Source organism: Nipponia nippon, unplaced genomic scaffold (genome assembly GCF_047370975.1).
Source record: "Nipponia nippon isolate SJK-2023a ecotype South Korea unplaced genomic scaffold, ASM4737097v1 scaffold_7, whole genome shotgun sequence".
In the NCBI taxonomy this organism is placed as follows: Eukaryota; Metazoa; Chordata; class Aves; order Pelecaniformes; family Threskiornithidae; genus Nipponia; species Nipponia nippon.
The window spans coordinates 5501279-5524789 of record NW_028262391.1 but is presented as its reverse complement, the minus strand read 5'-3'; the positions used below and the strand labels follow the sequence as shown (position 1 = coordinate 5524789).

Genomic DNA, 23511 nt, shown 5'->3' with positions numbered 1-23511 from the left:
CTGCAGGTGACTTCGGAAGCGACTTTTTCCCCACTCTAAGCGTGGCAGCAGGCAGTTTGTGTTCTCCACAGGCCATGCTGTAGCCATCAACACAAACGCCTGAAGCGTGGAGCTCGTCAGAAGTTCACGAGAGGCTGTGAAAAGACAGAGCCCTTTGCATGCCGACACGTGCCCGTACCGTCAGAGCCGGTCTCCTCCCGCCTGCGGGGGCCCCCGGGGGCAGCACGCACGCCTTCCTGCCCAAACTAAACCAAACCGCCACACCCGTGAAAGACCAGTAACTAGAGTCTACTTTATTGACTTCAGTCAAGTTTTATTATGCCTCAAATAATTAAATACTGCAACCGTGACATTAAAAATACAGGCCAATTTACCAAAATAATTGTATTCTGAAGATTATGTACATAATATACATTTTACAGTATCATGTAAACTTTTTTTTTTTATACATAAGGTAAATCTGATTTATGGTAACTAGAAAACCCAAAATACTCGCTGACAAAAATATTCCTATGAAACATAGGCACTGCGTCTGGGACATTCAGGAAAATTGCAAAGAATGGAAGCCAACTATAAAACATAATTGAGTTAGTAGAAAAATGAATTAAATTACATTCATATAAAAAGTTAAACTAAAAACATTGCTATGCATCATTATTAAAAAAGGGAAAAATCCCAAACCCTCTCCTTTTATCTATTAACACACGCTTTCACAGGGAGCTACTGTGCGCCTCATTTCCAGCAATGGGGCATAGCCTAGGAAATCCGGATTCCTGTTCTCCTTTTAACATATATTAAATAAGCAGGGTCTGTACCAAAGCAAACGTACGTATTCATGCACGGTGATTATGTTCAGAGTAGCCTCCACCAAAGCACGGTTCTTGGGTCGTCCCCCCCCCGCCCCTCCCTTTCGGCATGCAGGGCTAGAGATGTTTGCTGTTCAAAAAAAGCTTCTGTGGGCCTTGCCTCCAGTCTGATTTTCACACTAGGGGACACAGAAACCCTTCCAGCGTAGACTTAAAAATAAATAAGTAAAAGAAGGTAAAAGGCCTTACATCTTGCACCGATCGTGCCAACGCAGTTAACGCGCCTTAACCCTCTCTACAGGCTCCAAACGCGTGTCACTCAGGCGATGTGATTCTGCTTCTCCGGTCAAATATTTTATATATTAACTAGGACAATAAAACTGTTCCTTCTGCTAATCTTCATTCATGTGACAGCTGTAGTGTTTTGATTTGGCAGAATGGATCTTCAAGTCTAAATTGGTTTCTAGCTCACATCTCATCTCGGCACACCACCATTTGCATTATCTGCTATGCAGCGCGTGTAATTAAAGTACCTAGGTATGCTCGTTAAAATAAATGCGTAATTTAACTGTATATAAACAGCTGCCAAAATTAACAGCTGTTAACCTGGCTGTATGTTGAAGGCTTGTAAAACTTGCATATTTTATAACTGTTCTGCACCTAGAAAAGGCCTGGTCCTGCAAAGAGCTGGGCACATGCTTATCTTCAAGGATGCGAAGAATCTCATGAGATTACAACGAATGAAACTACCCCGGGCCTCGGCGAGCACCGCAGAGCGTGCCTGGGCCGGGCAGCGTGGCCAGCCGGGGGTCCTGAACGTCACGTCGAGGAAGACAGTGACGAACGTCGGCTGGGTTTAGGCACTAGATAAATTCCCTCAGATGTTGAATGGCTCTGAAATGAGACCAAACATCTCTGTCAGACTTGGACAAGGTGAAAGTGTATTCCAAAATGGCCTTTATAAAACATGCCCAGTATTACAAAAAATGAAACCTATATGATGTCTGTTTATGTACAGCTTTAATAGAAAAGAAATCCTAATCTAGAGTATCAAAATCCGTGTTCATATGAACGTATGAGAGCATCTAATAGAAAAGGAAAAGTGTAAAACACAAACTTTTTTGGAAATTAAATATCCTAAAAAAGTTGGTTTTGTTTTTTTTTTTTTTAAAAAGAAAACAGGAATTTGTGTGCTGCAAAAAAACTGAGGAGGACTACATCTCCCCTCGTCTACGAGTTTTTGCTGCAACAGCTCTACCTTCCTCCTCCTCCTCTTCCTCCTCATAGTTTTCTTCATGAGCTTCTTTCTGGTTGTTCTCTTCTCGCATTTTTTGCTCTCGATCTGCCCCGCCGTTGTTCTTTTCGTCTGCCTGAGGGGGAAGAAAAAAAAAAATTTAAAAACCAGATTCAGTGCCACTGCCAGCTTCCTTATAGTTTATTTTGGGGCAATGAGCTGAAGTTAAGGAAAAATGGCTGTCAGCTGGAGTTGTTAGAGCTGACGGACAGAAACAGGGAAAGCTTTCCAAAGGCCTCCAGGCAGCGAGAATGGAGGTGGGGGTGGAAGGATGAGCAAAAGCAAGTTGGGACAGTGCGAAATTTTAAGGCCTATGACCTGAAGCAAGCTACGACAATTATTACATAACGTCACTGTGACATGATCACAGCTACGGGAAGTGTTTCATCACGGCACCGAGTTTGTGGGTTTACACAGTGCTTACGTTTTCCTCATTTTCACCATATGGCTCTTCAGCATTGCGTTCCAGTTCTCGTTTCTTCTCTTCAGTCAAATCTTCCTGGATCTACAAAGCACAGAGACGTTCTGTGTATTTTCATTTCCTTTAGAGAAGTAGCCTGTGGCATAAATGTACCCAATTTCATAGCTGTACTTTTACAGAACGAAGATTCAAAAGAAAGGGAGGAGAGGGCATGGAGAGGTTAAAGGAGGAAAAATCAAAACCACCCAACAATCGGGAAATTCACTTCCTCCGGGAGCATATTTAACTTTTAACTACCATTTTCACAGGCCCTCTCATCATCAGTTAACACATTTAGCTTTCCATTCCGTGTTTTAACTTTACATATACATTATTTTCTCCTTGTCCTTCATAGCGAGAGTGTCACGACACAGCAAAGAGTCACTACCAACACTTCCACCCCACTGTGGACTCCTAGAACTATTTCAGTTCCGCTATGCGAGGTAGGTGTGTAATGGTAACTTTGTCCGTGTTTTCCCAGTGATCCTTTTGCCAACTGCTCCTGGAAAACCACAAAAGAGCAAGGGGGGACTGGGAGTGAAGAAGAATCTCTTCCAACTCTGTCCCTGAGGAGAGAGCAGGCCACACTGAATCTGTTTTCCAGATGTTCGGATCTTGATCTATCACTTCTTTCTTTTATGTTAGCGCTTTCCCTCGCTTCCGTGTCCTTTAATGGTCAGGTGCAAATTAGAAAGGGGCACGCTTGACTTGCTTTTGGAGAATGCTATTATGCACATCCGCTCCAAATGGCGTCCTGCGAGCTGAGTAAGGCGCTTCCCGTAAGGCCGCGCAGCTCTCCCCACGGAAAAAAGCTGCTTCGCCTGGCCGGGAAGCATTCGCCACTCAGTGCTGCCACCCCCCCGCCACAAAGAGCAGGGATGGGACTGCTGCTCCCTCCCTCCAGCAGCTGCTCTCGCGCTCTCCCGAGCAGCAGCGGCAACAGCCGCCTCAGGATCGGGAGCAGGAGTTGTGGCAGCTGTTCCCACCAGGAGGCCAAGCTGCTTGTGAACGAGCTCTTTGGGGTTAGGTCTTGCTGCCAGCAGAAGGGCACCCATCAAACCTGCATCGCTGAGGGATATATGGGAAAGATTCGAACAGCAGCAATGTACAATATTTGAGTCAACCTACTGAAGAAACTATTCCCCATTACAACACCTGAAACTCCTTCTTGATTGCTCGTTCAATCACTGCTCACTCTAAATATTTCCAGTAAGCACTCTGGTCATAGTCCTTTATGAAATATGTATTAAGATCCTTCCTGTAAGCCAAAGAGTAATTGCCAAAGGCCAACTACTCCCAGCTCCTAATGACCTGGCTTGACTTAAGTAACCGTACTTTGAACTGGTGAATTCTAAGTGCATGCCAGCTAATCTAGACAAAGTGTTCCCCACAAGGGAGTAATGAGTAGCTGTTTCTATTGCTTTTTGTAAACCGTTATGTATGAAGTAGAAAATAGCAATTGATTAGGTATGGCCTGCAGAACTGCAGGGCAGCTGATGCCAGTGCATGCATAATGAGCACGCCATTCAACACACAGAGGAAAAAGTCCCTTCCCCTCCTTTTCTCCTGCAGTTCAAAGCAGCGCGCTCCCAGCTTCCTGACTATTGACTCCACGAATGGTCGGGGCTTACGTAGCTTGGATCGCTTAGGAGGGGCGCAGGTAAATCAAAGTCAGAGCCAAAGAGTAAGTAACTGGCCAAGGAAGCAGCGTGCCCAGAACAGCAGCGTGTGATTAGAGATGCAAAGTTAACAACGTTTTCGGTGACCTTCAGAGCGCCCGAGGTTTTCAGGAATTCTTCCTGGCACTGCGGATGGCTTAATCTTTTCAAGTATTGCACAATTAATACCGTGTTGCAGGGAAGACTGAGGGATTGCAGCATATAAGCACGAGTAACACTCTACGTGTCCAGAAGCGGATAGCAGAGTAACGGCAAAGACTCCCTAGGTTTCATAAAGTCAGACAAAGTGATGTGGGTTCATTTTGCGGTTATAAAAGATACCAACGTTAAACATTAATGGAGATGTGCTTCGCTACCTGAGTCCACGTACGTCTTGTGTCTGTTTCCTTACCTCCTCCTCTCCTTCTTCCTGGTACTGCTCATCCACATTATCTTCCTGCTGGTCGGGATTTCCTGCCATCTGCAGAAAGATCATGAAAGAATTCAGTTCTATCTACGTGCCTATTAACTTTAGGAGAATGAAGGTTAAAGCTTCTTGTTCTGGAGCTAAAACTTTATGTAAAGCTAAAGTAACAACAATAGCATAAGAAGTTATAGTGCGTTCATTAGCATTAATGATAGCCCAGGTACATGATTTAGAACTGCCCTAAATTAAAAAACAGACTGCAGAATGATTATAATAAAAATCACTTCACAGAATAAAGCACGACTTTCCATACTAAGCAGGAAGACAATGAAATATTCACACCGTTAAAGAGCAATGCCATAAAAATACAGATTCTCTCTGCCTAGAGGAGTTTACAGTTTGAACATGGTTGAAATGCGCAGCATTCACTGGAATGGCCCTAGAAGGGAAGTGACACCGCTGCTTACAGTTGATTTGAGTGTTGATGGCATGGAAGCGGCACGGAAGGGATTTGTGGAAAGACATGAAGGTTGTATGAACATGAAGGTTGTATGAACATGAAGGTTGTTCTTGCAGGGGCTTGTGTGAAGGTAAATACAGGGGCCCTGAACTATGAGACTACAGAACCTCGCCGAGTGGCACCAGTGATGACAGACGTTCTGGCGTATCGCCAGGAGTAATTCCACACTTTTACCTGCACGTGTCATATATGGCTTAACAGATCTTTAAAAATCCGAGTTCAGCGTTCTCTGGCCAAGCTGCGCTACACTGTCCTTAAGCAGGACCTACAGCTGCCTTTACTGACCACCAGGTGCTCTTCCATTCCCGGATGTCCTGGTTTCTGCCTGGTTTGCTTCTGCTTTTCATTTTCATCTGGTAGATTTTCTTCTCTCTCTTGCTCAGCTTCCTCAAATTCATCTTCTCCCTGATTGTTGGGGTCATCAGCAGGATTCACATCTTCTGTGGCTGCCTTCTGTAATTTTCAGAAGTGAATGTTAAATATGTGTTTTTAGCTCACAGTCAAATTCCCTTTCACTTGAAAGCTACCCTAGCGTGAGCTACGTTACAGCCAACTCCGTACCCACTGAAACCAGCTGGAATCTCTCTGCAGGCCTCAGGGGCCACGAGATCAAACCCTGGCCAATGCACAAGTGTCCGTTCCTGAAAGAAGAAGTATTTCAGCGCCGAACACAGACAGAAGTGCAGTACGGGTGTCTGTCTGCTAAAAAGTCATCAGCTTCAATGCGGTTATTTCACACAGGCTGCTGAACTCCTTTTGTTTACTGACTGTCTGACAGCTGACAATGCCTGATAAGACCAGGTGAAAAAAGATAAGAGTTTAAACGCTCCTGGCTCCAAAGGGCTGATGTGATCTTTCAGTACCAGTCTGCCCTGCAACATTGACCTTGTCTGTGTTTATAATAAAACAAAAGAAAACAACACTCACTTTTCATCCTACTTTGCCATTCAGAAAACGAGCATTTTCCTTCTGCTTATCATTGAGTAAAAGCATTTCTGATATCTTTATAGCTGACCAGTTAAAGATCCTTTAGAAATATTTTCTATACAACTCCATTTGCTGAAAGGGAGGGGAGTGCAGATGACAGGCTTGATGTTCCACAAGAGCAAGGGAGATGGAACTTGGGGGAAGGCACAGGACTGAGCCTCCTGCATCCAGATCTCCGTGCAGTCGATACTGCAGCTGTGTTCAGTGCTGAGGTATATTCTCTTTCAAGATCTCCCACTTCTGTACTGGCTCCAGCTGGTTTCAGTGGCTATTGCGTTGGCTCTTACCCTCTTAACTAATGGCAGCATGAAAAATACCTTCACCGCTCTTTCTGACTGACCACCAATGAGCTACTCCTGTTATTTTTTTTGAATCTAAGTTTACCTGTTCAAGTCCCAGCTAAGTTCAAATCCTTTATTCCACCTAAAGCACAGATCAAGGGAATGTAGAAAAGCAACTTGCTTCCCACAAGGAAACCTTCCCAAATCAGCAAGGACAACTTTAAACAGATCATAGATGTAGTTCTGAACTGTCAAACTTGTCTTCCTAGCAGACCTCTGCTTCATCTTATTTCTGTAATGCGCAATTATGTTAGATGAGATTCTGGGTTTCCACTTCAGTAACGATTGCAATCCATAGCATCGTAATTCATACTCACTGATTCATCAGCCTGCTGATTTTCTACTTGATGTTCTGGTTCTTGCTGTTCATTTGCATTATTTTGATCATCATCTTCACCTTCATCCTGGTGCTGGTTGTCACGTTCATAAGCTGACAAATTTTTGATATTATTATTGTATTACAGCAGTTTCTGGTTAGCCCTTTTCAGAAAGAATCTGGCTTCCAGCCATGCTTTTACCAGTAGGCAGCCTTTACCTAAAGCGCTTACCTAAACAGTAACACTAACAGAATTGTTCTACTGCTAGTAGGAAACCGACACGGAAAGATCACATAATTTGAAGAGATCAAACAAAAATCACAGGCAAAGCCAGGAATGTAACCAAGATCCACAAAGCCCTATCCTGGTAGCTCAATCAAAAGGACACTTTTCCTTTCAGGAATGTGGATATGATCTTTAGCAATACCTGTATTTCACTCAGTCAGTTCAGCCAGTGTTATCTGGGCTTCTGGTTTTAAATTGCGAGTTTATATTTCACTTGAATCCAAACTGGATATGAAATTAATATTAAAATCGCGCATGAAAAGTGGTACACAGGGAACCTGTGAACGTGGTAGGGGCATAAATTTTATCTTACCTCCTTCCTCTTCCTGAATACCTTGCTCTTCTTCCTCTTGGACAATATCATGGTCTGTGTGATAACGAGCCTGCTGGCTGAGAAAATTAAATGCAAATACATCATTTCAGTTTCTAAAAAGTGTGGTTTTGCTTTAATGAACAAATCATCCTACTGCATCTCTGCCTTTCCCAGCTCCTGCCAGAATGGATCCCAGTTTAGCTTTCTATTACCTAATATTTTCTCACATCATCTTTCCTTTTATAGAACAAAGACTTTCTTGTCCTAACTTCTTATACTAACTTCTGTACTTGTATTTGTCCATATATCAATGGGATCTACCTTGTATTTTCAAAACTCCTAAACCAGTATATTCCATAATCAAAGCACAAATACCATGAACTGGAAGCGAACAACCCCTCAGATAAAGAGTCCTCAAGACAGACTACAGGGATCAGTTATTTTGTTGAGTAAGCAGTTTTTGCTTTCATCTTGAAAGAGGTTTACTTGTGTGGTGGCTCTTCCAGGACTGAATATTTTGACTATCAATTTATGAAAGGCTTTCTCACAGCAAAATCCTTTTAGAACGCTGGTCAAGTTAATAATTAATATTTCAATGTTTCAGCAAAGAAAATTCAATGAGCTTAAGATTCCAAAAGACACAAAATTGTCACTAACAATTTTAAACTAAGCAGAAGCACAAGGAGATATGACAGGGAGGGTGAAAGGCACGTAGAAGCTACGATATCATGAATGTAACGGCATTTGCAATAACTTTGTGACACTAACAGGGTGTTGGTTTCTCCTGAAATCATGCTTTTGTCTCTACAGTGCAAATAATACTAGTCGCTCTTGTCCAGAAAGTCCTAATGGAATTACTTAAAAACAGCATCTCATGTTTAAGAGGAACTTTAGCTTAGGTACCTTAATGCGTATCTGATACTGGAGCTCCTCGGTACTACAAGATCATAATTGCTGCTTAGCAGAAAATAATTACTAATTTAAAGCAAGCTTTAAAGACAAGGGGCACTGTATGCCAGAAGCCCCTAAGCTCCTCCAAGATTGTGCATGGCAACGTGCATGCGTTACTCCAGACTTCAGAGGCTTCCATAGTGAAAGGAAAATAAAAAGGAAGGAAGAAAACCCCTTATACTAGCCATCAGATTTATCCTTGGAAAGAAGAGGATGAGGCTCACTGAATTTAGTTTCTGGGCGGTCTAGGTTTACAGCATTAAACCACCCTCTTTTCAAAGGTGGTACGGTGGAAGCCACAAAACCCAGAGCACAGGCCGTGACAAATTCATGTAAAAGAATTTAACCTTAGCCGGTTTTTATAGAGTTTTTCTCCTTGTTGTGCCTGTTTCTGCAGCTGAAGCTCTTTTTCTTGAAGCTGTTGCTGCCGTAATAGGTGCCCTCGCAGTCTTTGCTGGTGTAGTGACTCCTGATGTTCTTGTAGCTGATAGGCTTCCTCTGCTCTTTGGGCTGCAAGGTGTTGCTGCTCTAGTTGTTGTTCGTCAGCTGGCTTATGTCTTTTTGTTACAGCTTTTGTTGGTGTTATCTGTCAAAGAAATGTGTTAGTCATACATCAATCATAATTTCAATGATCAGAAACAAGCATCAGAAACCTGTGACAAGAGGGAAAATTATGCACATGCTACACGCAATAGGCAGAATTGCAGCAAAAGTGATTTTAAGTTTCCTTGTCTCTGCTTAAAGTTTAATTAATTTTTTGAACACAGACTGGAAGTGTTGGGGTGTCTGTGGAGGACACGGGGAAGAAAGAGGAGATAATGGGATGGGGGAAGCCACGCTTTTCTTACGCATCAATAAGAACAAAAACCCCCAACATATTACCAGTAAAAGCAGGTTTGGATGGCTGACAATTAAGACAGTAAATATGCTTCCATTGATTTAACTGGCAATTTCAGCAGGGGCTGCTTTGAGCCTTAAATGAGACACCGCACGTTTTTTTACAGCTGGCAGTAACTTAAACTAACTCCAGTTTCACAGCTTAACCTATTGCTGCTGTTTTAATCCACTGCACCTCTTCAACAATGGCTTCTCCTCACAGCCGAGTTCTAGAATTAAGCTGCTAGGAGCGTAAGTGTTTACAAAGCCTAAAGTGTGATCAGTAAAATATATGTTCCACTGGAGATCCAATCTAGAATGTAAATCCAGGATTTGCTGGTTTTATTTAGAGCTGCATAGAGCAAGACCTGCCATTGCTGCACACTGATTTCCCCTGGCGATTTTAGTCATGTTCATCTTGCAGTTAAAATTTCCTGTCGAATGACAGCGAACATTTAGATGGAAATGTGTTCACAGAAAGCAGGTAACCCGGCAAGGAAACACACTGCAATTTGCTGAGATGCATCCCATTAGTAAGGCAGGACGGCTCTCCATCAGCGTGCTGAAGATAAATCTCATCCTCATCAGCTATCTTCTCCCCATCAGCTACCACAGGCCTCAGATTTAAAGTAGGAGATGGGATTCAACGTGACTGCTCTTTTTTTCCATCTGTGGCTTTTTGTCAGCAGAATTAATGTTCGTTAAGCTGCATTTGGCAAGCACTGCAGTACGCGCGTGCTGAACCCTATGCCTCCAAGTGCTTTGAACCCCAAATTGTCTATAAATATGACAATTTTATCTAAAAACCAGTGAGTGCTCCGAATCCCAAGATTACAATAAATACGACACTGATTTTACCTAGAAATAGGCGAGTGCCATACAGGGCCAGCAATGGTAAGAGATGCCTCCACTTAAACAGCAAATCTAATCGACTGGTAGAAAAGAGCAGAGCTCCATACCTCTGAATGAAGACGATCACCCAACATGTTGGTTTCTTCTTCTTTCTGTTCCTGTTTTTTCCACTCATGCTCTTCTGGTACTTGATCCTGTTCCTCCTCTAAGTGCTCAGGCTGACCTGCCTGCTCCATTTCTTCCTCTTCAAGTTCTTTTTTGCGTTCCTCTTCAATTTGATCAACACGTTGCTCATCATCCTCTCCAGCTTCTTGTTGCTCCCGAATATTTAGTTCTTTGGCATGCTGGCCCTCGTTAGCCCTAGTTTGCAGGTGAAAAGGCTCAGCTCTGTCTTCTTTTTCCTGGCTATTTATTTCTTCTTTTTCTTTTGGCTTCTCATTCTGCAAAACATACACAAGATTATGTGTGCACAAGATATTATGGATTTCATATTTTCAAGAGAGCCAAGGATCAGATACGGATGCCTTTATTCCATCCTGCAGTAGGGAAGCTGTTGTCAGGAGAGCCAAATGCCTGCTTTGGAACAAGCTACCGCTCCTGCCAAATGGTATCAATGCCCGATTCTTGGCTCTCCACAGCTACGCCAGTTGTTGTACAATTGCATCATGAAGTAGGTTAAGCCTCGTTTTATCTGAAGTAGAACAAAAAAGTATTATGATTCTGTATCTACAAAGGAAGCTTTGTATTTTTATTTCCTGTGGATTCTGCTGGCCAAGAACTCTTGGCCAAACAAAGAGCACAACTGATACTGTAACTTCTAGACTTCACCCACAGCTTTGCTTTTTTTCTTTCTGAATATCGGATAGTGTGCCAATTTCACATTTACTGACTTTAAGTATGCTACTGAAACTTTACAAAACACACAAAAAGACAATTTCTTCAGAACTTGTTAAAGCTTTTCTGCTATTATTCAAAAAATTAAGATTGTTAGCAACTTCTTAAAACAGCTTTCATAAACCAGTTTTAAGTGCATTTACAGTCCTATGAGAAAGGTCACCAGGAATATATTTTTCTACTACTCAATAAGATTAAAGTGTTCCTTACTACTTTACTCAAGAACTGGCAAATGTGTACAATTAAACATACGCTTCTATCGGAAGTTAAGCACGTAGCTAGTATTTTGCTGAATAAGAACCATGTCCTATAGCGTCTGTAGCCAATCAGTACTTCATACCTCTTTATGCTCTTCAGCCACAGCTTCATGGTGTACCGGGAGGTCACTGTGGGGAGACAGTGCTCGTCCCTCCGGTTGCTCGTTTGGTCGTTCTGACTTCTCAGGCTGTCGGAAACTTGACATTTTTTTGAGCGTGTCCTTCAACTGTTTGTATTCCTCCACCTGGGACTAAAGTCAACAGATTAATTATAGTGTGTCCAAATCAATTTAATAAAATGTAGTCACCTCGGAGTGAACTTGCTGGCAAGACATATGGTAGAAAGACTCAATGTTCACATCAGAGCAAATACCAGGGAGGAGAAAGGATGGGAGCTTTTAAAATTGGTTCTTTCCACGCACCAGATAGCATTGATTCATCACGATCTTTTCAGCCAAAGCGCACATGCGTACAAAGTATATTAGAAAAATCTCTGTGGGACAAAGACTAAGATTTGTTTTGTTCATGCCAAGCAGAATTGTCAGAAGGGGATGATGCAGTTTTCTTGGTAGACTAAAAGCGAGGGAAATCAAGAGCACCACAGCTTCTCCTTTACTGGTAGCAAGAAGTGCAGTTCTTTCAGAAACAGTAGCTTTAAAGTACATAGACACGTCACGAAAATGCCAAATCCTCAACATTTAGACAGGTGTTACACAAGACAACAGCCAACATACAGAACTGAGGCAAAGAAAGTCATAGTACGCCTTTTGTGAAGAGCAAGAAAAAAACAGGAGAGAAAAAAAGAGAAAATATGAATTTCTAAAGTCTCCCTGAAATGCAACAGTAGAATGTTGTAATTTGATTTGCTGTTTAACTTTGTACAAGATCAGGATACTTTCAAAAAGCTTTAAAGTCCAGTATGAGAATCCAGACTGGTTGGTACACCAGTCCCCGCCTATACAGCAGACGTACAAGAAAGACTATCTTATAAAGTAAAATTTTTGAGATGGGCAGGATTTATAAAGTCTGACCAGCTGCCAGTACAAAAGGTGGTGCCCCACGAGAGGGTTTCTCTGTTGCTCCAGTGGAGGTGGTGGGTGTGTTTACTACCCATTTTGAAGTCGGAGGTGCATTTCATAATCCTTTCTAAAATTCAGGTCAAAGACTGGCTAGAGTTTACACTCAGTGACTGCGTATGTCATTTTGTGTGTTATGTGGTATCATAGCAATCAATAGTACAGCAGACGGGCATGATGCATTGATGTACAATGCACAAATACTCATACAAAACAATATCCACAGTGCTACAGATTGACATGATGCAATGCATAACAGCTCCGAAGCTAGACGCACCTCGAAGCATCTTCAAAAGACTATGGCATCCATTAAAAGAGACGGGCCTAAAAGCAAAGCAGAATGCACAGTAATTACTCTTGTCATTCCAGAGGGATACTTCTGCTTCCCGATTAACTGCTGGAGAGTCCGATAAGAAATTTTAGAGGAAAAAATAGTATTTACTTAGCATAAGACTAATATATAGGTCTCCAATTTCCCCCCCACACACACTCGCTGACCATGCAGAGACACTAATATACTAGGATATTTAAACAGTGCACGTCCAGATCAGAATTCAAGTACTCCGCTCCGCTGCACCAGTCGCTCAGCTGCACATTGTGATTCAAGGCCATAGCCTAAAAGATATTAATACTGACAGAAAGACAGCGTTTATAAAAATACATAATGAATCTGTCTGGCTGTTTGAGCTATGGAAAAGTACAAAGATTACAATGCCTTAAAGATTCAGGCCACAAATTCATTAGTGCAGTATTGACTACTGATATTTAATGTCTAGAATACACTTAGAAATACAGGGGTCCTTCATCGAGCTGTGTTTCTATGCAATAATCCCTTGCGAACTTTCTGCAGCTGGTTTGCAGGAGAAGCTACGCAACGGTGCTAAATCCCTTCTGTTCTGAGAGAATGTGCAAGACCCTTCTGTTGAAGGAAAGGTTCTCCGTATGAGAAACGCCACATTCTGACTGCAGAGAGAAAGGCTTTGTGTGACACAGGTTTTCTAGTTAAAGAACTGAATCAAAGCCAGGAGAAGTATATGGAGCTTCCCTTTGGATTTGGTGAACCTTAAATCAGGCCCTGCATCTGCCCTTGTGGAATTTCAGTTGTTAGCAAATACATACCAAGCAGCTAACGTGGCCAGTGGGAGAAGAGCTTAAAAAGCCGCCAGCATATTTTAGTACTGGAAATTAAGATTCTTCATATATTTAGTTTATGAGGGACTTTCCTGGTCTTTCCCTGTTTTTTGAATACCTACACATATTGACATGCACAACAAGCAGAACTGGGGAAAAAAAAAGATCCAACGCTTTTAATAGTGCTAATGATTTTGTGGACTGTGAAAATACTTAAATGAAGAAAATTAGTCAGGAATAAAAATAACTTCACACTGCCTCATTGCCTTTCCCTCTGATCTTTCATCAATAGTCTTCCTCTGCTCCAACATTACTCCTACTTTCAGATTCCCCGTGGCCTACACAGCTTGTACTGGCACAGCTGACTGAATCTGCAATAATCTAGCAAGGTTTGCGCTTCATGAATAGTTCACTTGAAAATGACATTTAAGAAAGGTAATGCTGCTGCTTCTTTTTAACTAATTTGAGTTCCACCTGGAGTTTACATTCCTCCATATACACTCCGCCTCTGTTGCACTGATGTATATAGCCTTATAAACCTGCCAGTCATACACAAAAAGAGGCTTTGTAGTATACCAGCATCCAGGTCTTTATAACGATACGTGAGAATGTCAGAGTGTGGGATGTTAAACTAACAGAAGTTCTATCAGAGAAGACAGAGGAAGAAAGGTATTTGACAGCTCTCATGGAAGCAGAGATACTCTTCTTATCAGTAATACATGCACTCTTGGACCTCTAATACAGCCTTTTATTTTCCGACAGCCTGTGATTTGTTGCAGCGTCTTCTTAAGAGCAACCCTTTAACTCATGCATTTCCCTGCGGTGTGCAGCATGGTGCTAACTGCAGACTCCCCATGCGAAAGGCTACATGCATAACATTACAGTCAGCTGAACGAGGAGAAACAAGTTTGAGGAAGGTTAGAGCTAGTAGAAGCTGCTTTCCTTTCTGACCTGTGCAGCAGCTAGTGCACTCTTGTGGTCTTCCAATGTCACTACAAGCTGGTTGTGTTGGGAGAGTAAGTTCTTATGCTGTTGCTACACAAAAAGAAGAACACGACATGTTTCACATAAAGTTCATTCTAAAGGTAAATTAGGTAGCCAGGGGGATTTTGAACTAGGAAGATAATTCAATTTATTTCAAAAAGAAAATCCTGAGTTGGAATGACAGCATTTATTTATTCAACATGGAATGCATATTAAACACGCAGAGAGCGCGAGCATGCCAGGAAAGAAAATTTTGGAGGCCAGAATTTGTGTAACTAAAATAAAGTTAAAAGTTGGAGTAGATGTTGATAAACGTTTAAAAAAAAAAAATAGAGCTGGAAAACATTCATTTCAGCAAACTTAGTCTGCCAAAACAAAATTCTTAACTTGCAAAGTCAAATTTCCAATTCCAATTTCTGTACTAAATACTTCTCTTCCAATTCGTTTGTTTTTTTTTTTTTTCAAATGAGCATGTACCTAACGTGCAGGTGGCAAAAGGCAAGAAATCCAGTTCAGCCATATTCCTCTCCTTTTTGCCACATAACAGAAACTAGAAGGCTTCAGCATAGCCCATTTCTGGCTTGTTAAAACTTGGGAAAATTTTTCTTTTTCCTAATGGTCTTGAAAGTTCTCCTCAAAGCAAAGCCTACCTTGACATCTTGTAGCTGGGTGTGAATGTCTTGGTGAGCTTTCCTCAGCTGTCTGTTCTCCTCCCGTAAGTTATACAGGGATTCTGTTTAAAAGAAGTGACATACAGAATTTAAACCCAGTCAGGTTTATCATACTAGATTAAGCGCTAAAATTGAGACTATAACACAAACTCCATAAAATCCTACACAATTGCTATAGCAAAAATGGATTAGAGTACTTGTATGGCTTCTTTATGGTACATCTCCCCCCAGCCCTATAAAAAGCCTTACATTTTCAAGCAGAAAATTGTAGTATTTGGTTAAATTTTACATTAGCTCACCCAGTCTGCAACTGGAGTTATGCATCGCTGTTCATGCTGGGGACTGGAGATGGCAAAATTCATTATGGTAATCTGATTCTTTAAAATGCAGGGAGGAAGCCACCCTCCTCTCTTCCCCCACATCACATCTGGTGAGTGAGAATTTTATGTCGTAGGACTAAGCTATTCTTTTGGAAGAGATGCCCAGATGGCCAGCATACTTAAAAAGCTTTATGTTCTGCGACCAGGGAGAGGGGCTTCTCTTCCCACTTCTTACATTATGTAGATGTGGAATATTTCAAGCAGATACAGGCAAGCTCTTCCCACACTCCAAGCTGCTAGGCTGCAATCCAGCTCAGTCCAAGAGCTAGCTGTATGACTTCATTGGTGTGGTGCCAAGGCAGAACTAATAAACACAGCCTCTGCCTGCAAAATACTGTGCAGACAAAACTGCAGACAGCTCCAAAACTAACTCATGTGTTAGTGACACATGGCAGAAGGCGGCTGCAGGCCCTTGATGGGGAGAGCCCCATCCTTTTGTTCTGTGCAATTGTGTCATTGGGATTGAAGAGGGCTGCAAACTGCAAAGAATCTCTTCAATACGAAACTGGATGCCGACAGTAAAGATGAATACTTCATCATCCAAGTATACAGGTGCAACACGTTTCAGAGAAGCTGATATATATAAAGAAAATGAGGTCTAAAACGTATATAAAGTCACTTCATAAAGAGGCACAATTAAATCTCTGATAGAAGTGGCAAACGTTCTTAGATTGTCTTTCATTTACAGTGAGTAAAGAGGCAAATTGATTTTTCCAGGTTTGAACAAGTCTTAGAACTAAAAATGAAAGACTCCGTAAACCAGCCACTGACACTTGATGAGCTTTTAAGTGCTGTGTTTCTTACTATTTCTCTAATCGAGATAGAAACACAAAGCGCACATATGAATAGATTTCAGAAAGAGGCCACAGAAAATCATCAATAAAATGTAAATTACTTGGAGGCATAACATGCACGAATGGCCTGTTAGTGAGAACAGAGACAATGCCTTTCTGTCTCACATCACACAAAACACAATGACAAATACACATTTTAGTATGGGCAGCCAGATCCAGGTTGCATATACCCTTCAGCTTGGAGATCTCCTGCTCTTTTTCCTGCTGCAGTTGTAAGTATCGCTCCTTGTGATCACTGAACGTTCTGCTGAACTCTTCTCCTTGTTTGCGGTGATCTTCCTCAAGGTCAGCATGCTGTTTCTTTAGTTCTTCATGTTGGCTCTGCAAACACCAAGTTGGACACTGGAACAGCTCTGTATCTGCGTATCTGGCTAATATTGTCTTTGGCAATTTGTTAAATAAGTCCAGATGAATAGTAAGCATTCATAACAAGAAGTTTGTTATTCAAAGCATGCATATTGCAGCTCCTCTCAAACACAAAATGATCTCTGTGATGAGCTGTCTCCTGTTCTGGGGCTACGTCACCTCAGCCTGCAGTTGCACCGTCCCGTTGGGAGCTGCTGAGCGTGTCTAAGAAATTCCTTACATGCCAAACTACGTAAAGTCTGATAAGTCAGCATTCCATACAAGCAATTGCATTTGATAAGATTAAATTACCCACTGGAAAGCCTGACTAGGAAAAAACTGCAGTAAAGCATCTTTTAACGGTACTGTTTTAAGAGGAAGGCACCATCGATGTACTGACATTCTGGAGCGAATCACCAGGAGCCAGCGAGGCCATACCTCCCTGACACAGCAGAATGCCAGTGGCCGGTGAAACGGGGTATCTCGGTTACCTACCTTCAACATCTGGTGCTGTACGCTCAGTGCACTGTAGCGGCTATTTGAGTCTTGCTGTAAAATGAAAACGCTAGCGTTAAACAGAACAATACTGTCATTCCTCCAGCCTCTGCACGTGCAGTTATTTAGGAGTCGCAAGCCAAGGGACATAACTCCCCAGGACACAAATTAATCTCTCCACTTGCTTTGGAACATAGCAAGCATATATACTTGGCACTTACTGCAGCAACAATGTATTTTAACTTCGGTTAGGCAGCTCACAAACTGCTCCCCAGTTTCAACATGAAGTAGCCATAAAATCCTAATTTACTCGCTGTATAAAAAGAGTTCTCTACAGGTCTCTGGGTCCTTTGCCAGATGCAGCTTTCCTTCTGGCGCTCGGTATATAAAGCAAAGTTTCTTGATGTTTTTATACTTTCCAGTTCAAAGACCATGTGTTAGAAAGCTGTCACTGTCCTTTTCCCTGGGGACTAAGCTACAAAAAGATTTGTAATGCCTTATTATTCCCCCTTCCCCTTAAAAATGGTTACATTACATTTGAACTACCATAAGATAAACAGGAGGATATTTTAAAATTAATTTTCTGGAAAGATATTAGGATCTCCTATTACAGCTTAAATAATGAGGAATTGCAGAGCACTTACGCCTGCAGAGTAGAGACTGAATAAGTGAGCGCTCTTTCAATTAGTATTTTGTGAGACCTCTTTGAACAGTTATAATTGCAAAGCATTTCCTTTTTCTTGCAACTCAAATAGCATCGACTATTAAAAACTTGTACTCAGAATGACGACTTACCCTTCCTTTATTTAGTGTTTCCTGTGCTTCTAGTTTATAAACAAGAAAATCTACAATATAAAAGGGAAAATACTGATGGAAAAAAACAGGAAGATTAGAATCTGCACTTCAAGTAACATAACTGCTGCGTACCTAAATTCCCTTAAGAGCTGAATACTTACACAGTTACAATTTTCCTGAAGATATTCAAAAAAACTATGGAGAATTTAACAAAATGCTCAAATTTTGTCAAAATATTAAAAAGTTTCATAGCTTCATAAAATATTTTCATTAAAAAGTTTCATATCTTAGTGTGAGATATGGTGGTGGTTAGTGGTGGACTTGGCAGTGCTGGGTGATCGGCTGGACTTGATGATCTTAAAGGTCTTTTCCAACCTAAACGAATCTATGATTCTATATAGGGGGTACAGGCTCAAGACTGCGGATGGGTAAATCTGTTACATGAACTCTCTCAGTAAAGGCCCAATAGCATCATTCAAAAGGAAAAGGGCATTTATAAATCATATATTCTTGTATTAGGATTAAAAAAAAAAAGTACTTTAAGAAGTGTGAAAGTCTAGACTGAGTTTAAATAAAACAAACATTTCCCCTGTTGTTCCTTGATCCTCTTTTCAGGATTTGAAATTGCCGACTCACCTTTGCAGAGCAATGGGACGGCTCTACGCTAGGTGGCACCAGAAAGCTACCGAGAACAGCACAGTAAGAATAATTTCTTACACATCTTAATCTTTGCTAAAGTAGTCGTTTTAATTCAGCGGCTGAGTCCTCAGTTTTAGGAAGAATACAGGCTTTACTCTGAAAATTGTAGTGAATTTAGAACAACAAGAGACTCGGAGAAAACTCAGAGGATTGCATTCTGCTGAAGTTTCATAGAGGGCAGATGTGCAAGAAATACAACGTGTGCCAACGTTTCCCCCTCACACACACCTAGAACTTACTTTTAATCAGAAAAAGGTATGTAAGCATGTGTTTACCCTTAAGCATGTGGAAAAATACTGAGTCAGAGTCTAATTTCACATTGATGGAATGCAGGGAAAGATCCCATGTTTTTGGTACAAGTTTTAAATTTTTAGCATGCTGGAACAGGATTTACACACGCCCGTGTTCCACATACGTGTTAGCTTTATGTACATCGATACACACACATTCTCTGTGTATACTAGGCCATGTTGCAGTGATCTGTAAACAGTACTAAAAAGAGGATTACTTTTTAAAAAGATTAGATTAAAAAAATAAATTTAAAAAAAAAAAATTAAAAAGATGTACTAAAAAGACCCCACCACAGATCTGCCAAGGTGGTCCCGCTAATGTGTTATACATTGGTAACTCAGTTAAAATTTGAACAAAATACATCTGATGTTACTTTCTAAAATAATCACGATATCTTAAACATCAAAGTGAAAAGCACATTTTTACCTTCTTTCGCTTTCTTATGTTCGAGCCTTTCCTTTTGTAATGACTTTTCTAGTCTTGACCTGTGCTCATATACAACTGAAAAGAGAAATTTCGTACACAATTCATTTTAGAAGTAATATATACAAAAACCTCTACCCACCGCCAGCACACCCAGAGAGCATTGGCACAGAATGCACCAGGAAAATACAAGTGGCACGAGGTCAAGGATAAAGGACTGTTTGTATCATTTGGGACAGTAACTTTTTTTTCTTTTTTGCATGCTTTATTGATCCTGAATTCTGGGTTATTTCCATTGCATAAACATGGATTGTGATGACTGTGTAAGTGATTTGTTTATGGAGACAGTCAGCTAGGGTGGATCTACACGAAAGCTACCAAATCCTCTTTCCTTCTTAGGTATGCAGGTACACATTCTCCCATGCTTTCATTCTCTCCTGCCTCGTTTGTAAAGAGACAAGGAAATAAGACAGGACAACCTCACTGCCAGAGCAAATCCTTGCAGCAAACAAACTGTCACAAGGAGGGACGAGAGATGCACAAGAGCAGGACGGCTTAGAAAGGCGCAGTAGTACACTAGGCAGGCTGCTTAGCCTAAGACGTGGAGAACCCGAGATCCTTTCCTAAATTCTTCCAAAAACTTGGGCAACTCAGTTTTCTGTGACCTTTTTTGTAAAGCCCAGATCCTTTACACCACAGTGCTGCTGACCCACAGCCTGCACAATGGAATGCTTAGGTACCAGGTCCTCCATTTCTTAGTAAGCACATGCCAACAGTAGGGTATGCATATGCTAAAGCACCCTGTACTTGCATAGAATATCCACATAATCTGAGGAGGATTCCCGTTTTTTGAGCGTGTTCTTTTTCCACCCCCTAGTTAAGAGATAAGGCAGGAAGAACAAAAGAAATATCTGAAGGGCTAGGATGGCTTAGGTATAAAGCTACACTGGATGCTTCTCTGTAAGGCCAGGGTATCAGAGACTGCTCGTCAGGAAATCATTGCAGTTTGAGAGTGAAATCTAACCTTCACTGATTTTAAAGTCCATTTGCACATCTTCTTTAATTGAGTCAAAATACCCACACAATAGTCTAGAGATGAACGAAGAAGTGGTCTGTGTGCAGCGCTTCAGCCACAAAGCACCAAGCTGAGGTTTTAGGGGCACCGCTCACAGTACAACCCACAACATCCTCAGCAGACCAAGTAACGGTGGTCAAGTCGTGTGTCGCTGTCTCCTCCAGCAGGGTCACTGACTACAAAAAAAACCTGCATGTTTTTTTGGAAAGATGCTCTGACATCGTTGCCAAACTCCACAAGCCCTTTGAGCTGACACTGCTACCAGAAGAGGTGGTTCTGCTACTTGTTCTCGGACTGTCCTTCCCTTCACTCTCACTGCTATGGGCGATGGGACACCAGGACCTGGCAGTTGGGGACAGGGCCTGTAACAATTTCTTCTGCTGGCAGCGCTGGCTTGTAGAGTTTTTCAGCGAGCAGCAGTGACAACTGGCAGCAATCTGGAACGCTGGGTGGCATGGCAGGAGACTGACTGCTCCAGGTTTGATAACAGAAAGCAGAGGCAACCTTAATTCTAGAATTTTACGGTATGACAACTACTCTCGGTCATATCAATGGTCCAACAGACCAACCGTGCCACCTCTCAGGACCTGACAAAAGCAGATGCCTAATGCAGAATACACCCAATGAGTTTACAGTATTTCTTTGGCGCTGTCTCCCAGCAATTTATGGCTCCCAAAGACTGTCCGAGGCGCCCGCAGGGCCTTTCCGTACACCATTCCAAAATGGATTTCACATGTATGAATTTGTCTAATTGTCGTTCTATCCCTGTGTATTTAGGACATCCAGTACCCTCTGGCAGAGGCCCACCAAGCTGCCAGTAAAGCAGCATTTCATTCAGGCTTGTGTTTCGAACATCTGGTTTCAGATGTCTCTCCCAGGCGATGGGGCACATCAGTCCCCATCTACCCTTTCCTCACCACTCACTAGACTGAAGGAGCAGCATCTGAAATGGCCTACCAAGTTCGCAGCAAAGGAAAGACATGAATTAAAACTCCCACAGAGGTACAATTACATTTGCTCAAGCTCAGTTTAACGCAAGTATTTTTCACTGTCCAAATTATAATTTGCACTCTTTTAAAGGGTTATTAATTTGTATTGATGGAAAGTGTGATTTTTCCTTCAGAACTAGGAAATTTCTTTTCTGAGTAAACCGTTGGTGAACATAAGCCTTCAAGAGGAAGCACCAAATAAAGATTTGTATCTTGGCAGCCACAGAAAACTTCTCTTGCACCTTTAAATGCGTTCTTAATTCCACCAAGGTGCATTCTGCAGGCTCTTTAGCTACTGGCTTATCTACAAGCGTTTATGTTTTGGCTTAGAATCTGGATTGCTCATCAATCCTTGTCACCTATCTCCACTTTGCTATTTATCTTCTAAAGTCAAGGGCATCAGTCAAGATGAACTAACGTATCAACATCCTCTGCAACAAAACAAGCATGTAATGAATATTCACAAAGTCACCAGCAAGTAAGCTTCCAGAGAAGGAAAAAAAAAATGGCAGCACTACAGTGATGGTTTTATCTAGGCACCGAAGATTGTGAATGCCAAATTACATTGCAAAAGGAACAGTGCTTGTAGCATAGCAACTCAGGAGAGAAATGAAAATCCATAATGGGTTTCCCCTCCCATGCAGTCGGGGCGGAAACAGGCTTTTTGGCAAACAGACTAAACCACAAACGGATTCAGAAGTAACATTTTCCATTTCACTCTGTTGCAAGCGTACCCTCCTCAGCTCCTCCTAGTGTTTTAACAAGGCGGGGGGAACCCTGCACAACAAACCCATAACAAGGGCGGGAAGAAAGGAGAAAGAGAATGCGAAAGCTTGGGTTTTAGGGACCGCGGTGCTCTGTACCTTTCACAGCTAATTGCATCTCTGCTGAGCTTTGGCTTTCCTCTCTTCACCCTGCACTTTCAAGCAATGTCTCTACACCCCTCCCAGGCAGCGCATCCTCACTGCTAGCTTCTGCGTGCTAACCTTTGAAATACTGCAACAAAGCTGGCAATATCTTAAAATAGCCTTTCAGATGGCCAAAAAGGGCTAAGGAAAGCTGCCTCCTACACCTTTCCTCTTCTAGTTCATTTACTGGGTGATTCAGCAATGTTTTTCTCTGATAATAGTCCATGATGTGCAACATAATGAAGATTTTGATTAAGAAAATAATTATTAAGAAAGCATAACTTCCATATTTTCTCACTTGCTCTTTTGGGGAGTAGGTTGCAGGTCAGATTTTGTAAGTACATATAGGAGTTTTTCTCCCATAAATGTAAGTTATTCCCACCAGTCAGGAACTTCCTAGGCAAGAGTCCAAACTACAAGACCCTTGTTACTACAGCAGGGGATTTCTCCTTCTTCACTACCAGCCTGGATATAAGATGTCTCAGCAAGAATCTCAAAGAAATAAATACATTGAAAACATGTTTTCTATTATAGGTTTCCCAGCCGGCAGGATGGAACCTATATAAGGAATCTGGCCAATTCATACTGGTGTGAGGCACCGACATGGCACTTCACAAATAATATTTTCATAGGGTAAGTTCTTAATTTTCTACTGATCTTTCCACAAATAATTGAACTTTGTTTCTATGTTATATTTAATAGAACGGTGCAAAAAAAAAAAAAAAAGGGGGGGGGGGGAACATTGTCATCTAATGGCTAACATGCACTATTCCAAAGCTGGAATAAAGGCAGGTATCAGTTTAATTCTTTAAGCTACCTATATAATGTAACTACATGAATGAAAAAAAGAGCATGAATCCACAGAGAGGTGATCCAGCCTCAAAGAGCAAAGCCCAGAAACAAAACCGGTAACATCACAGCTAGTTAAACCACTGTTCGCCTTCAACAAGGAAATATCTAACAGTTCTTGAATTGATCTCAATTAAATCAAGGACTTGATTTAAGATTTTTCTCATGCAGAAAGGAAAGTGGAGAAGCGGGGGGGTGCGATGCTCTCTAGGTTCTCAGAAGATTACACCACTTTGACCATTGCTGAACGTTAATTGCAACACAGGAGTCAAGCAGTCTGATGAAAGCAAGCTTATTTAACAGTCACG

At 41.7% G+C, this 23511-nt stretch overlaps 1 protein-coding gene across 4 annotated transcripts in view; it reads right to left on the bottom strand.

Annotated features, from left to right (window-relative positions):
• Positions 1-302: 302 nt before the first annotated feature.
• Positions 303-23511, bottom strand: part of GOLIM4 (golgi integral membrane protein 4) — a 35115-nt gene continuing 11906 nt past the window's right edge. For 2 of the 4 annotated variants that reach the window (XM_087740548.1, XM_087740544.1), the window contains 15 exons: positions 19386-19460; positions 17970-18019; positions 17175-17228; positions 16505-16655; positions 15080-15162; positions 14397-14480; positions 11322-11489; positions 10195-10527; positions 8707-8945; positions 7409-7485; positions 6811-6923; positions 5451-5618; positions 4631-4699; positions 2525-2605; positions 1812-2176 (listed from right to left, as the gene is read on the bottom strand). In XM_087740548.1, coding sequence (XP_087596674.1) covers positions 2021-2176; positions 2525-2605; positions 4631-4699; positions 5451-5618; positions 6811-6923; positions 7409-7485; positions 8707-8945; positions 10195-10527; positions 11322-11489; positions 14397-14480; positions 15080-15162; positions 16505-16655; positions 17175-17228; positions 17970-18019; positions 19386-19460 — 1901 coding nt within the window. In that variant the 3' untranslated portion in view covers positions 1812-2020. Of the gene's footprint in view, positions 1701-1811; positions 2177-2524; positions 2606-4630; positions 4700-5450; positions 5619-6810; positions 6924-7408; positions 7486-8706; positions 8946-10194; positions 10528-11321; positions 11490-14396; positions 14481-15079; positions 15163-16504; positions 16656-17174; positions 17229-17969; positions 18020-19385; positions 19461-23511 lie in introns of those variants that run through there. The other 2 variants (XM_087740545.1, XM_087740546.1) reach the window with 2 other exon arrangements.